This window comes from Pteropus vampyrus, unplaced genomic scaffold (genome assembly GCF_000151845.1).
Source record: "Pteropus vampyrus isolate Shadow unplaced genomic scaffold, Pvam_2.0 Scaffold80, whole genome shotgun sequence".
Lineage (NCBI taxonomy): Eukaryota > Metazoa > Chordata > Mammalia > Chiroptera > Pteropodidae > Pteropus > Pteropus vampyrus.
Genome location: NW_011888861.1, coordinates 489,531 through 506,689, shown reverse-complemented (window position 1 = coordinate 506,689; position 17,159 = coordinate 489,531). Strand labels below are relative to the sequence as shown.

Here is a 17,159-nt window from a genome sequence, read left to right as displayed (position 1 = left end):
ATCATCAGCTACACTTGGCCACACACCTTTGCCTGATGCTACAGAGATCATTAGAGAGGGAAATGCAAAAAGTTTGGAGAGAAAGGCCTTCTATCAAAGAAATTTTGTCTTAATTCTCAGCACCCACCCCACCCCCCCATGTGATGGGGAGAGGATATGGGAGGAAATCCCCAGGAAAATAAATCTTCCTTCACTGTCCCTAGAGCAAAGAAAGCTCTTTGTAGTCTTTTTATTTTTTTCTAGTTTCAGACTGGGGATACCTATTTAGCTTTTTTTCTCTACTGTCTCTCAATACAGCAGCAAGAATAGGAGTGATTTAAGTGACTAGGTCCGATTTAATACTGAGCAGGAAAAAATAGTAGTTCCCCCAGAGGATGCCCCAAAACCAAGGATCATATTGAACCGTCTACAGATGACCCTTGAACAGTGAGGTGGTTAAGGGCACCAACCCCCACACAGTCGAAAATCTGCCTAAAACTTTTGACTCCCCTAAAACTTAAGTTCTCTCAATATCTGAGGGGGATTGGTTCCAGGACCCCCTTGGACTCCAAACCACGGATCGAAGATGGTACAGAATTTATTGAAAAAAATCTGTGTATAAGTGGACCTGTACAGTTCAAACCTGTGTTGTTCAAGGGTCAACTGTATATACCGTTTTTTCTTATACATACATAACTACAATAAAGTTTAATTTATAAATTAGGCACAGTAAGAGATTAATCACAATAATAAAGTAGAACAATTATAACAATATACTGTAATGAAAGTTATGTGAATGTGGTCTCTCTCTCTCTGAGAATATTGTACTGTACCCACCCTTCGTCTTATGATAATGTGAAATGATACAGTGCCTACATGATGAGATGAAGTGAGGCAAATGGTGTAGGCATTATGATGTAGTGTTAGGTACTATCAGTGTTACTTGAACACAAGCACTGAGATACCATGAAAGTCCATCTGATAGATAACCAAGATAGCTCCTACAGACCTAACGGGCAGGGGGCATCTACAATGTGGAGATGCTGGACAAGGGGATGATGCACGTTCTGGGCAGGATGGAGCAGGACAATACAAGATTTCATCACGCTACTCAGAATGGTGGCAATTTAAAACTTAGGAATTGTTTATTTCTGGAATTTTCCATTTAATATTTTCAGACCACAGTTGACTATGGTTAACAAACTGCAGAAAGCAAAGCTGCAGGTAAGGGGGTACTGCTGTACATCATATAGTAAAACAAAAGACCGTTTTTCCCCCATAGACATTCAAAGTGAATATGTTATATTCGTATTTTTAGAAGTATATTTAATAAGCTGGTTGTTCGTAAAAGGCTAAGTTAAATTAGTGAGTTACTACTAGGGAGCCAACTTTGCTGTGTGTATATTTTGTTTAGTTTTTCTTTAAACAATGACTAATTGATATCAGAGAGAAGTTTTTAAACTCGTTAGCCTCTAATCTTTGAGCTATTTGTTTTCTTGTTTGTCAACAGTAGATATTTTAAAAGATGAGTGAGTAGCCTAGAAAAAAGAAAGGATGCCAAGTCACTGCTAACAGTGCCTGTTAGCATAAGAAGTAGTCCATATCATAAGGTTGTCTAATTGTCGTTAGCAGAGAGTGAATGCTTTTATAACAGCAACATGTAAATTCTAACAAAAAAGTCATTTTGATTTTCTCCTAATTTGTTTTTGTGTTTCCATCCATTTTTTCAGACTTGGCTTCAACCATCTCAGGACATAGCGATTGCTCGATTTCTATGGCAAACCTTTCTCCTTTGGCCTCCCCAGCCAACCTTTTACAGCAGACTGAGGACCAAATTCCTTCCAACCTAGAAGGACCGTTTGTGAACTTACTGCCTCCCCTGCTCCAAGAAGACTATCTCCTAAGCCTTGGGGAGGAAGAAGGCATCAGTGATCTCTTTGATGCGTATGATTTGGAAAAACTCCCGCTGGTGGAAGACTTTATGTGTAGTTGATTATCCTTTGTGAACTCCCCTTATAAACCAATATTTTTTTACTATGGAACCAGAACATCTGTCATGCAGTGTTGTCCCTTCTTACCTTCTTCCTCCAAGATAGTATCATGAAGTAAACTACATACTTCAGAACAAAGCTGACATTTTAATGAATTTTTTTTAATTGTCTAAACGCACAGTTGCAGGCTCCCTTGGGAAAACCCTGCTTTGCCCCAGGCTCCAAAATCTCCTGGATGAGTCAGCAAGTGAGAAAATGTGCAATCAGGTGTCTCTCACCCGTACTTTTCCTCCCTCCCTCCTGGATTGGCTTGCTGTGCCTGACGGATGGGCTGTAGAATGGGGTCTGGCCACCTGGCCCACTGGAAAACAGCAATCTTCCTTAATAGCATTTCAAGCCGTGCCTTCTCCGCAGAATGCATGTCTTTGGGGTCTGCTAATATGGAATGGAACTGCAGGAACTGTAAACTTGAAGTCATGCAAAAGTACGAGATGGATTTCTTCAGCTCTTCTTAGGAATATTTAAATTACTGTCATAATTCAGTGTAAGCTATGGACCGTGTGTCCCACTAGGAGGTCAAGAGAACCTCCACAGCCTTTTGGATGAAGAACTTGTTTTCAAATACTTGTTGCAGATACAGAATAGTGAAGTTCTGCCACTCTCAGCTGTTGTGGATTTTCTTGTCTCCATAAACCACTCCCACTCCCCTGCCCCCAACGTATTTGTGAATTTAAAGTTGATTTGTAGCAAATGCCTACTTAGGAGTTCTTTGTGGATTGTTTTAGACTTTTTTTTTTTTTAAGCTGCCATTTAAGCATTCCTGTGGCACCCATCACCATTTCATTTTAATTGTTTACTTTGAAGCGGTTTTTTCTAATTCAAATTATTTAAGCAGAGGTAGAGAACCTCTCTGATCAGAGCATCTAAACGTGTGTGATCTAAGGTTTAACAGCCTCTGCAAGAAGCGTTGCCACACCTGGCTTCCTTTCCTGGAGGGGGAGCTTGGAGCAAGTCGCTCCTGGAGCTCGCTGACATTGGTGGCCCATTTGAAAAGAGAACCAGGTCAGATGACATAGCAGTCCCAAGGAGCAGCAGGTATGGATCCCTCCATCCTTGGGCTTCCCGGGGCCCCGTGACCGGGGAAAGGGCTCTCTTACACTGCACTCAGGGAGACCACTTCTCAGGATGGGTTCAGATGGAGAGGCCTCTAGGGAGAAAGACATCCCATTGTGTGAGTAGCATTCTATCAGTGGCATTTACTTGAGCTGGTGAGAACAGGGAGCTCCCACTTTGTTGGGGGCTGCAATACCCCTGGCCAGAACCCTTTCCCCTTTCTCTATGAAAGACTAAGTTGGACCAAGGGAAGTGTGGACATAGAAAATGAAGCGATAGAATGCCAGGGTGTTTTCCCACTTTACTCTTCAGGAATGATGTCCCAAGTTGGAGGCTTTGTGTCAGCTGCAAATCCTACCAGCTATGTCCAAGAATGGCATTCCCATTGGCCGGGGTAGATGGACGTTTCCCGCTGGGAATGTGACATAGTACCTCAAATCCATTCCTTGGATGCTAGTGACCGCGGGAATGAGGGAGTCTTATAAAAAACAAACCTCAAAACGAACAGTGAAATTGAAATGCTGTGTGCCTGACACAGTGATAGGCACATAATAGGCACTCGATTCATGTGTGTGATTGAATTGAAATTATCCCTTAGGAAAAATATAAAACAAAAAACCACAAACGCCCCAGCCAGTTTACTCTAGGTAGATTTCCACAATATGCAAAGTGGTGGTGGGGTCAAAACCATGACACCAGCACTTTAAATGATTTGTGTAGGTATGTGTGGGTGTGTGTTTGGGAAGAAAAACAAAGGTGCAGATTACCCTCCTTTTTCTTCTGCCTCCATCCCTAGCCTCCTCCCTTCACACACACTGGACTTGGTACAAATATTGGTGTGGTCCGAGATGAAACATTGGGGTGGGGGAGGGAGGGAGCTTTGTGTCAAGTGCCTACTGGAAATGCACTGTGGGGTTTTTTCCTGTATGGGAAACCATTTATGCCAAGCTTTTCCCCATTTCCCATATTTATCTCATCTGGTTAGCTGCCTCTGCTTCCAGCTTTGTGTAATTCTCTTTGCCAGCTGCACAAAGCTGACTTTTTTCCAAAGTCTAAAGACTGAGCTCACCTGGCTAGGTTGTTGTGTGTTTTGTTGAATTTCTCGTTAAACTTTTTCGTATTGTAATGCATCGTATTTATTGTTTTAAAAATGAAAGGAATACTAATAAGTCTTAAAAGTTCCTTCATACATAAGATTTTTTCCAGTTAATGGGCTTAACTGGTGTACATTAATTAAAAGTTCATACTGTATTCTTCTGTTTGCATTAGTCATTTTCTTTTTGGCATACTGTCTGGCACACAAAGTGGGTTAGTACTACAGTACTTGTTTTACTTTAAGTCTAAGTATGCCAGTTTCCTGGTACCATTGAGTTGCTGCTATTAAAGCTCACACATGAAATGGCTAAAAGTTACAAGTGTGCGGATTATGACTGAGTGAGCCTTAGAAAATAAACTGTATAAAGGGCAACACATGAGCTGTCAAACAGTGTTAGTTGTGTGTTTATATGTACAGACTTGTGCATAGCAATTGTTTTATTTAAGTTGATACGTAGTCTACTCACATTTTCATTATCTAGCAATTTTGTACAAAGATAGCAATTAATTTGTAAACACTGCCAGAGTATTTTCTAGCTGGTTTGTAATTTTTTAAGAGTGTTATTTTGTTTTCATTTTTTGTTGTGGTTCTTGTTTTCATTTTTTTGTTGTAAGTGTAGATCTGTAAATAAAATTGCAGTATTTAAAGCTTTAGATTTCAGGAAAAAGAACTCAGCGTGTGCATGACAACTCGTGTGTATGAGAAGGGATTCGAAGGAAGATGCCTTGTAGAGTGAGTCAGGTGGCAATTGTCAGATTGTGAGAATTTCTTTTCCTATGGGGGTACATGATTTTGTCAAAAGGAAGTATTTCTCCCAAAATTGGGAGAAGGCAAACTACTAATCAGTTTAGCTTTGTGTTGTATGCTAGTTTAAAAAAGAAAATGTGTAATATAATGTAAAAAAAAAAAAAAAGCTTTTATGATGGATTTTGTAAATAGATTTGTTACAGGGTAACCTGTTCTCTAGCTGTGATCTTAGCACTTCAAATGGGTGTAATTTGAATAAATTTTGTATGGTAACGGATCAATAAAATGATTTTTTTTTTTAAGAGTTCAGACTTGTGGATGAATTTTCTTACTATGGTCTTATGCTCCTATGTTAATTTCATTTTTTAAAGACATACTTGAAAACAGGTTAAGGGAAAATTTGAACAAAAACTTTTAAAACATTGTATGCCTTACTCTTCTTTCAGGACTCTACAAATATTTGTAGAGCACCTGCGATGTGCTCCCCACTTTGGGAAGTACAGGAATTTTTCATGTCTCTGGCAATGTGCAGAGACCTTTCCCAGATATTGAAGAAGGATTTTTACACTGAGAACGGGACAAGTCAAGTTTTATTCCTCATAAGGAGTATGAAGCCAATAAATTTATTTCTCAAGATTGGTAATTACCTCCCTCGTTGAATGTTCTGTATTTCTTGTATTGCCATCTATAGCAGATTAGGACTTTTTTGACTGCCATGTCACACTCTGAGTTCATATAAAAACCCCAGAATGTATATTGTACACACAAAGCACACAATCAATATAGAAGAGTATAAATTACAAAAAAAACCATTTCTGGCCCCTCAGTCTATTCACCCCAGAGATAACCACTATTTTCATTTTTCTTATGTGTATCTTCTTCCAGTCTGGTTGTTTTCTAGGCATATGTAAACACATGTGTGTTTTAACAAGTCGCACTTAATACATGCTGATATTTAGCTTTTTTTTAATAAATACATCTTGTACATCTTTCCATTTTTGTACTTACAGATCATGCTGACTCTTCAAAAGCTGCATAACGTTTTAGTGATTAAAATTTAATTTATTTACCTAAGTACTTTCCTTTTTAAGAGATTTTTATTTGTTTTGCTGTAAAGATAATATTTACTGAGTGCTTATATAATGCCAGTTACTATTTTTTATATAAAATACATATAAAATGAACCATTAGTGACATTTAGTAGATATGTTAAATATGTTCAATGATATGTAAGACTACCACTCATCCCCATTAAGCAGTCACTCCCCACTGTCTTCTGTCCCTATGGATTTACCTATTCTGTAAATGGAATCATACAATATGTGACCTTTGGTGTCTGCCTTTTTTTATTTAGCATAATGTCCTCAAGGTTCATCCAAGTTATAGCATGTGCCAGTACTTCATTCCTTTTTATGCCTGAATAATATTCCATTGTGCTGATTATGCCACATTTTGTTCACCTATTTACCAGTTGATGGTCATTCTGATGTTAACATCTTTTGGCTATTGGGATGCCAGGTACTGTTATAAGTGCTTCATATGAGCGTTCTGTTTTTTCAAAGCATACATTACTAGCAAATATATATGTTATCTCTCCTCTTGCAAAATGTAAGCTCAGTGAGGAGAGGTACTTTGTATAGTTCACTGTCATACCCCCCATTCCTAGAATAGTGCCTGGTAAATAATAAGCACCTACTACATATTTGAACGAATTATTTTGTAGATGAGGGATCTGAGGTTTAAGAATGTTTTAAAAAATCTCCAAAGGCAACACAAATATAATGTGCTCAAAGTTTTCCCACCTGTGTTGTCATCTTCCACATTTTGTACATTGTACTGGAATTTTTTTGTTATATGTTTTTACATTTTTGCTTTAATCCTTAGTTCTGCCTAGAGTTCCATTTCCCCAGAGTTTCGGCACCTGATTTCTGTCATCCAGCTTAGCTATCTACCCAGGGATCTGCACTTTTGGTCAGCAGGTATTTTAAAGTCAAGGCAGTGATAAAAGCTGAATGAAGTGATAGAAAGATGTATTCCCTCTTCCACTGAGACATGTAGCCTTTACCAAGCAGGAGCGATTCTGATATGGGGTGATTTAGGGACCTGTGCATCTAGATACAGAAGTGCTTCTTGAAAAGGCACAGCTCAAATATAAACAAACAGATTCATTTTCTAGGATCTAGGGAGTTGGGGTGTCTCAATGAACATCTAAACTACAACCCTGATTTTATGAAGGAAAATGAAAAGATTAAATAGTAGGCCATGCATTTGGGTATTAATAAGAATTCCTGCAATGGCTAATTAGAAATCAGCCAGAAGTCAAATCAGAAGTTAAAAGAAGTAAATTCATAGCAAGAAGTTGAATGCAAAAGCAAGCTTTTTATTGTGCCCTGAAATCTTGGACTTGAAGACTGAAAGAAAAATAGGACAATTTATTAAATTATTCTGAATTGTTATTAACATTAGCAATTACTATTATGCTTTTTGTGTGTATGAAGAGTACTATTAAAAAGTTCTGGAGTTCCTGGGGTGTCTGGGAAGTGCTGTGGGAAACAAAGGACAAAGTCCCGCGTTATCAGAGATGTGCCTGGGAAACAAGACTGGAAACTCCAGCAGTGCTTCTGTTGGGACTTTTTAGGAGTTGGGTATGTACCATATAACAGAATAGACAGATTTAGTTCATAGGGAAAGGGAAGATGTCTGTGTTTTCTCTTTCCTACATCAACTTCAGTAGCTTCCTTCACACAAGTAAGGGACACGGAAACATGGGAATTAAAACAAAGGGAATTAAGATAAACAAACCAAAAACATTAATCAAGGCCTAGTTTTTCAATGCAGACAAAGCTATCAACTGGGAATGATCATAGAATCACAGAATTTGAGTTGGAGGGCAATTTCATATCCAACAAGGAGCTGTTTTCATCATGTGACAATTCGGTTATCACCTTTTTTTCCATTAAGAAAACAGTCTCCAGAGTCCTAGTCCAGCACTGTTTTTGCCATATCCATAAGGTCTCTTAGTGCCTCTTCTCAGCCATGCATATCAGAAAACTGCCTCTTTCCAGTTCAGTCCTGGAACCACAGCTCGGTTGTCATGGTTAATTCATAATTTTGAATTAACTGAAGCTTCTGGAAGATGCCCGTAATATTGCTCACTAGCACTGTATTTCCTTCTACTCATCCACACCACATTTCATGGGTTCATACTATTCTTATCCTCTGTGCCTATGTTGTGCAAATAAATTGGGGAGATGGAAGCTCTTGGAAATATAACTTTGGAGGATTTCTGAATGATTCTTTTGTCCTTGGTCTTTGATAAGAACAGATATGCTCTATTTAAATAAAAGAACAATCAAATTGGCAGTGGCTTCTAAATAGGATGGTTCATTTCCCCCTTAAAAGACTCAGATTTCTCTTCCTATTACACACCACTTTTCAGCTTGGGAAGCCTTTAAGACCCTGAGTATCTTATCCCTGAATAGTCCTTAGCATAGTACAGGACTTTACAGCTTACAAATATTTTCATATCCCTTATCTCTTCATCTAAAGCCATTTATAACCGATGGCAACAGCTACAGAAGTAACTAATCAATCTAAACATGACAGTGGTATGTGGGCAGATGTAAACAGAGGAAGAAAAGCATTTGGCTGTAAGTCATACTCTGGAGACCCAAGGAGCAATTCCACAGGAGAGAAATGAAATAACATAAGTAAATAAAAATTAAATCAGGTCAACCAAGAGAGATTTTTTAAATGAGTTAGGGATAGGAATAGAGATTATGCTTAGAAATGGGAGGAGACAGAAGGAGCTTAAAAAGAGCCCAGTTTAATATTTAAAAATCACTTAATGTTATCCATGACATCAACAGGTTAAAGAAAAAAAAATCATATTATCATATCAATAAATGCAGAAAGGACATTTCACAAAATCACACACCTCAGAAAACTAGAAACATTATAGTTAATAGTGAGAAACTAGATGTTCTCTCCCTAAAACTAAGAATAAGGCAAGAATGTTGCCTCTCTCTACTCCCAATCAACATTAAAAATCCTGGCTAATGCAATAAGACAAGAAAAATAAACATATACTGATTGGGAAGGAAAAAATAAAACTGTCTTTGTTTGCAGATGACATGATTGTTTATGTAGAAAATTCCAAAGGATCTACAAAAAAATTGTATTGCAGGATATAAAGTTAGTACATAAACATTAATTGCATTTCTTTATATCTGAAATGAAAAATTTAAATTTGAAATTAAAAATATACCATTTCCATTAGTGCCAAAGAAAGGAAATACTTAGGTATAAATCTAACAGATATGTGTAAGATCTACATGAGGAAAACTACAAAACTCTGATGAGAGATACCAAAGATCTATATAAATGGAGAGCTATTCTATGTTCATGGATAAAAAGACTCAATATTGTTAAGATGTCAGTTCTTCCCAATTTGATCTATAAGTTCAAATCAATCCCAATTAAAATCCCAGCAAGCTATTTTATGAATAGCTTGATTCTGAAGTTTATTTGGAAAGAGAAAATCCCTAATATAGCCAACACAGTACTGAAGAGTAAAGTTTAAAGATTGACATTACCCACCATGAAGATTTGCTAAAAAGCTGTAGTGATCAAGTCAGTATGGAATTGGTAAAAGAACAGACAAATAGATCTGTAAAACAAATGAGAGAGTTCAGAAATAGACCCACAAAAATATATAGTCAACTGACCTTTGAGAAAAGATCAAAGGCAATTCAATGGAGAAATAAAATGGTGCAAGAACAACTGGACATTCACATGCAAAAAATGAATCTAGACACAGGCTTTTCATCTTTTACAAAAATTAACTCAGAATGGCCTAAAAGTAATATACAAATCTTTAAAACTTCTATAAGATAACATTAAAGAAGATCCAGGTCACATTGGATTTGGGGATAACTTTTGCGATGCAACACCAAAAGCAGGATCCATGAAAATTATACAGATAAGTTGAACATTGTTTGGTACAAAAACCTTGGTGCCTCATCCTTAAGTGAGTTCACAGGTATACTCATTTTATTGTTAAGAATCAAAATTTACATTCAAACTACATATAATCTTATTGCACATAAAATTATTACACGGTACAAATATTTTTTCTTAAGGTTGGGCCCCATAATTCCAGAAGGATTCTGGTAAGAGATTGACAGATTCTTTGACAAACAACTGACTTTTAGAGTTCTAAGTGTTATATTTCACTGCCCAGTGTATTGCTAACTACTTATAGAGGAAAAACACACCATAGATTGAGTTCATCTTTTTTTCTTGCTGTGTATTGCAGTAAAGGCTTCTGATAGATAAAAATAGAGAATTGAGTAGAATTAAGAAAACAGCAAAGCTTTACAAATCATCATTTAAAAAAAAGAATTAAATCAGAAACAAAAACTTTAGAAGAAAAGACAGGAGATAGAAAATTTAGAGTTTTACTGTACAGGGACAACTGAGTACTTTGCTTAGCCCTTTTTTGAAGTGCTGATGTGTGCAGACAAAAGTGCCAGGAACTGCCCTCGATAAAGAGTGCTTTCCTTTCGTCCTCTTGTCCAGTCATATTCCCTTACCTTCTCCTCAAAGGTCCCAGGCACGACTTACTTATGGATAGGTATCAATGGGGTACAGGCCGTTAAGAGCAGGAAGAGTTGAGGAGCAGGAACCTCCACTGATTCTGTGCTATGTGCCCAGCCCCTTTCATAGTAATTTCATGAAAATATTAGGGAAAGCAAACTGGAGTAAGGACCTTTGTGAGCCATTTTTGCTGATTTATTCCTTCGTGCTTCTGTCTTATCTGCAAATGCCACAGCTTACTTCATTTCATCTTTGCTTTCTCTTACTTTATTCCTTTCTCAGATCCACTGCTCATTTGGCTATAACAATCAGTGTGAACTTGACTTGGATGCACTTGCTCAACACTGACTCCCAAACTCCCCTAGCCAAAATCCCCTTCTATCACCCAGGGTTAATATTTGGCATCTTGGGACTTACTATTCCCATTCTAGCTATCACAGCATGCAGTTAATGGAAGAGTAGAGATAATAAAACTATATTCTATTAAATATTTTCTGGAAATAGCCACTCAACTCAGTTTAAAGTCTGCATTAGGATTCTGCACTTCCCCCACCCCAGCCCCATTTATTGTACTTTGGGGGGAAATGTCATATATCCCATATATATTTTTTATCCTTTAATTATTTCACTTCTTAGGTTAAAATTACAAAGGTATGCTCTTCGTGGTGAAATTACCAATTTTTTCCTCTCATATTTCTTTTGGCAATTCTTTAGCATAACTGAAATAGATATGACTAAACTTTTAATGAAACGCTATATCATTAAAGAAAACTTCTCTTGTTTTAGGGTGACTATTTTCCTTCCCAGGACAAGGAGCTGACCTGATGATAGCAAAGGAAATGGAGACCATTCTCTGGCCTCTTCCTATTTTGGTGTCTACCACGCACACTCAGGACCGCTCACAGGTTACCAAATGAATATACCATGGAAAGCCTCAACTCTGAGTTAAATATAATAATAAAGTTCCCTATTGCCTCAGTTATCAAAAATATAGTGATTTCAATGTAGCCTCCCAAACTTAATTGCGTAGCAGTTTATTAACGAGACTTTTCCAGATAATTCAGGAAAGTTCTGACAGCCATATTTATTGAACAAATTTATATATTATTACAAAGATGCTTCTCTCTGTTCTGTTTTTGCTCTCAGAAACTCTTTCTTATTTTTCCTCACTTTTCAGCTCTACTACCACTAGACAAAGAGCCTCTTCTAGAAGTTAACATATTTGAAGATCTAAGGGAAATAGCATGTGCTTTAAGGACATACAAGAAAAGCAGTTCAAGCTGGTTTTAAAAAAATGCCTGGAGGTGTTTTGACTACTTATTGCAGCATTGAGCACTTGACTTTCATTACACTTTGGATGGTAGGAGATTGATGATATGTTCTGAGTTTTTTTTGTTGTTGTTGTTTTTTAACTCTAAACAGGAATGATGGAATGGAAGAATGTGGAAATCAGATTATATGAAGACTTTTAAAAATATGTAAACTGCTCTTATCAGAATCATTAAAAATGAAGGAAGTTGGTCTTTGCTCTATGAAATATAGATGAAGAATTTTGACAGATGTTTCTTTTCTTTTTTTTTTTTACCAATTCATACTCTTTTCATACAGAGCTGTTAAATAAAATAAAAACAAATTAGTGAGGGACCCATTTGTGCACTGCTGGTGGGAATGTAAATTGGTACAGCCACTATGGAAACTAGTATGGAGGTTCCCAAAAAATTAAAAATAGAACTACCATATGATCCAGCAATTCCACTTCTAAGACATGGAAACCATCAAAGTGTCTATCAATGAATAAATGATTTAAAGAATGTGATATTAGAATGTCATTCAGCCATAAAAAGAAAATGTCTTGTCATTTACAACAATATGGATGGACTTTCAGGGTGTTATGCTAAGTGAAATAAGTCAGAGAAAGACAAATACTGTAAGACCTCACTTGTATGTGGAATCTAAAAAAAACAAACTCATAGATATAGAGAACAGATTGGTGCTTGCCAGAGGCTGGGGGTGGGGGGTGGGGTGAAATGGATGAAGGTGGTTAAAAGGTACCAACTTCCAATTAAAAATACATAAATCCTGGGGGTATAATGTATGATATGGTGACTATAGTTAAATTTTTTAAACCCAAAAATAAAAATACAAAACCAAATACAATTTAGTGAGGCAATTAAGGGATTAAAAAATGAGAATTGTCTTGAAGATAATGTAGATAGCAATGAGATTAGTGTGCAAAATGCATCTATAGAGTACTGAACATTTGATGGAAAACATTCAACTCCCCCATTTTTAGTATCAACATGAAGAGAGAAATATGGTGACTTACACGATTCAATGTTTGTTGGATAAAACAAAACAGGGCTCAGAAGAAGGTCTAACTATTCCTGGTTCTGAGATTTTGCAATCACAATTTCTAAGAATCTTCATAGAAAGAATGCTGTTTAAATGTAGTAAACAACAAAACTTGTTCAATTCAGCAAATGTTTATTGAGCATCTGTGATGGTTACTTGTACCTCTCAACTTGGCTGGGCCATGGTGTCCAAACATGTAGTCAAACATGATTCAGGATGTTTCTGTGAGATGCTTCTGGATGAGGTTAACATTTAAATCTGTGGACTTTGAGTAAAGCAGATTGCCCTCCCTAATGTGGGTGAGCTTCATCCAATTAGTTGAAGACCTGAATAGAATTAAAGACTGATCTAAAAGACTGACTGCTTTCTCTCTCTGTCTCTCTCTCTCTCTGTCTCTCTCTCGCTCTTTTTCTCTCTCTGTGTCTGTGTCTGTCTCTCTCTCTCTTTCTCTCTCTTCTGTTTTTTTGGAGAAATCTGACTAATACAGCATCTATATAGTAGAAACCTTTTCAGTGTCTGCCCCTCCTCCACTCTCCACTATCAAACCATAAGGTCACAGGTGGACCCTCTGTTATTACACGACCCTCACCTCTTAGACTCAGCTGACTAAACAGTCTCTTCCCAATGATTTGGAACTGGGGTTAAGAGAGACTAGTGTCTATTACTTAAATGGAGAAAATGTAACCATTAAGGAGTGTTGTGTAGCTACTGTCCACAGAACAGAGGAGCAGAAAAAGACATTAAAAGACAAAGAAAAAAGAACCCCAGAGATGAGAGACAAAGAGAGCACTTGCTTCCTGAAGACAGCTTCATTCTCACCCTAGAATACTCCTTATGATAAATTCTCCGTTGTTTAATTAAACTTGAGTTTGTTTCTATTACTTGCTACCAAAATATCCTAACTAACATAACCTAGTGTGTGAGACAATTGTCAGCCACTAGAAATTCAGAGATAAAAAAAGATATGGTGCCCATCCCACTACCCTAACTCCCCACCAAAAAAAAAAGACATGATTGCTTCCTGCAAGAAATTTTTTAGTTGTTCCCAAAGGGAGAGGTATCCATATAAGAAGATAAAAGAGATACGGTATAGCCAGTGAAGTGATATTTAGTATGGCCAGATTCAGAAAACAAAAACAAAAACAGGATGCCTGGTTAAATTCGAATTTCAGATAACAATGAACTTTTTTTAGTATGAGCGTTTCCCAAATATTTCCCAAATATCTGGCTACCGTGAAGATATACTGTCTACAGATGTTAGAGAAGGGGGACTTAACCCAAACTGAGGTTACTCAGAAATCTTATTTTATTTATTTATTTATTTATTTAGTTAGTTAGTTAGTTAGTTAGTTAGTTAGTTAGTTAGTTCTTTCACGGAGAAAAGAATGTTTGGGTAGAATTTTGAAGGATGAACAAAGTTGGGCAGAATATTTGAGAAAGAGAAAACCATGTGACCAAAGGCACAACAGCATGACATTGCAGTGTGTGTGTAGAGAACTCATGCATTTTACTATCACTGAAGATCACAAGTGCCAGGCAATGAGATTAAAAATGTCAGTAAATGTATGGGATTAAGATGACACACTAAACACAAACAATGATTTCCCTTCCTGTGTATACACTTATTGAAATGTCAGGAAAGATATTTTAAAAGCAGTAATTCATAATGACACCATAAATTTAGAAGGGCTGTTGGCAGCAGATAAAAGAGTTGAAGGATTTCTGGAAAATAGGACATTTATAGCATCAGATTAACAAAGAAACGAGTTGGAGAAACTCGTCAAAATACAAAAGGAGAAAGTCACTTCAGTAATATTTCATGAGAAAGAACAGATTATCCTTTTAAAAAGCCTGTTTATTGTATTGTCAATAAATAAAAGAAAAGAGAAGAGCCTGGATGCATCTTTATGATAATTATCAAGTGATCTGACTTGGAACAGAAGGATCTGTTGGATCCCTCTTCCCGTCCCATTTGCTAGCCCACAGTTTGCTCCCAGAATAAAGGCCTAAGAATGTTTTTCTCTAAGTATGGCAAGGAAGGCCTTAGAGTTAGAGTTAGAATTATCATGGATAGTTGGGTCAAAGAGCAAAGTACGGAAGAGCCAGAGGTAACTTTGGCCAAGACTATAGAGACTGAAAATTCCAAACTAAAGTCATGAGTACTGTTCTTTAAAGAGAAAGAGAGAACTGTGTTTCAGAAGGTAAGTAGAAGTCCTCAGTAAGTATAAGGTGCCATCATAGCCACAAGGCACGCCCTCTCTCTCTCTCTCTCTCAATCCCCCTTGATAGATAGATGATAGATAGATGATAGATTAGATAGATGATAGTTAGATAGATATAGATATGTATATTTATGTCCTATATATAGATATACATGTACTAAGTATATTTAATCTTTCTACCTTGACAAATATTCTTTCATAAAAAAATTTCAAAGTATACAAAGCCATGGTTTTGCAAAATACCAATGATGTCAGATTTTAATTAGTATTGCACCTTTCTGGATATTCTGTTGATGGACCAATCATGTTTAAATGTGTAAAAACAAAAATCTATAATTCGTAAATTATTATATTTTCATTCCACAACATTTTTCTTGATCATTTTGGCAAAATCATTAACTATATTGTTATAATCAAGGTTTTCACATAATTTGCATTCTGACAATAATTATCAGAGAAATTAAAAATAAAATGTAATATTTAAAATGTACAAAATTTAAAGTTTTTATCAAAATGTGTAAAGTAAATGTGAAAATTATGTTTTCATATAAATGTTCAAAAGTTTTAATTTCTGAGATTTTAAAAATTATTAAAATTAAATAACTATAAATTAAAGTTAATGAATATTAAATTTTTGAAGCTGAAATTTAAATTTAATTAAAATTTTAAAATTTAAATGTAATTAAGTTTTAAATACATGAAGAGTTGGTTTTAAATTTAGTTTTCATTGTCCTTATAGTTACCAATGGAATCAACATCATGCTACATGTCCATTATGTCTAAATTTAAGAATAATATGAATTATTTAGTATTGCAAAATCTTATTCAGCTGTCATGTACAATTGTTTCAAATATTGAGCTAATACAAGAAAATCTCCAGATCCGCAAAGGCCAGCAAGAAAATGGATGCTCAGCCCTGTTAGAAAATAATCCTTCATTATGCAAGAAACTGTTGTATTTATCTTGAGAGGAAGGATTTGTTACAATAATTAATTTGTATTTTCTCTTTCTTCAATGTTTCTGCCCCTTCAATTCTCCCTACTGAAACAACACCCATTTCTGAAATTGATAGGGCACAATTCACAAACCTTCACGGCATTTGGACAGGACCGTTTCATGGACATGGGATGAGGAAAAGTGTTTGAGGCTTGAACAGTGTTAGCATGAGAACATATGTTTAGGGATGCAGATCTTACTGTGCCAGGGCTGAATGCCTATCCTCAGTAGAAAAAGCATCTATGTATTCTTTAATAACTTATTTTTGTGCACAGTCTTTTATGCCCAGGTCTCAGAGTGTGATTGCCCCATGCTTCACCTTGTCGCCTGACCAGCTTTCACCTGCAATCATCAGAAATAGTTTTCTGTGATCAAAACTTCAATCCACTGATATATAACCAGAGTCTCACTTTGAGCATAGAAATAAGCTGTTTAATCGAGAGCCAGACAAGAAAGAAAAATAAAACAAAGCAAGAACCACCAAATACTTAAAGAAAATCAATAATGTGAAAGAGGGACCAAATGCAACACATAAGAGAATTAAGACTTAGACACTAGTGTTAATAAGAATGGCAGGCAGTGGCCAGAACCTGACAGGGTTTATTGGTCATGCTAAGGAGACTGGACTTTATAAAGCTGTCAGAGGGCCAGTGAAAGGTTTTCACCAGGGAATGGCTTTATCTTATTTGTGTTGTAGACAGGTCACTGCAGTGTGAAAAACAGTTTCAAGGGAAATAATATTAGAGGCAGAAAACAATTTAGGAATCTGTTTAGTTGTCCAGATGGAAGTTGATTGAGGCTTGAACTAAGGCAATGCGAATGGGATGAAGAAAATAGTCTGAAAGTACTTGGTAGGTATAATCTTTGGAACATAATGATTGGGTGTAAAGAATGAGAATAAAATCAATCAAGGATAGTATCTGGTGTTTTGACTATCTGGATCATTGTGCTAATTTTGAAAAACAGGAGGACAAGCAAATTTGGTTAAAATTCAAACAAAAAATAGTCATAACAGTAACAGCAAATAATAATGAACGACATTTATTGAGTTTCTATTATGTGCTG

General features: G+C 36.3%; 1 protein-coding gene across 4 annotated transcripts in view; it reads left to right on the top strand.

Moving 5' to 3' along the window:
• Positions 1-5,225, top strand: part of E2F3 (E2F transcription factor 3) — a 72,698-nt gene extending 67,473 nt beyond the window's left edge. For all 4 annotated transcript variants that reach the window (XM_011362833.2, XM_011362834.2, XM_011362836.2 and 1 more), the window contains exon 7: positions 1,710-5,225. In XM_011362833.2, coding sequence (XP_011361135.1) covers positions 1,710-1,972 — 263 coding nt within the window. In that variant the 3' untranslated portion in view covers positions 1,973-5,225. The remainder of the gene's footprint in view (positions 1-1,709) is intronic.
• The last annotated feature ends 11,934 nt before the right edge of the window (positions 5,226-17,159 follow it).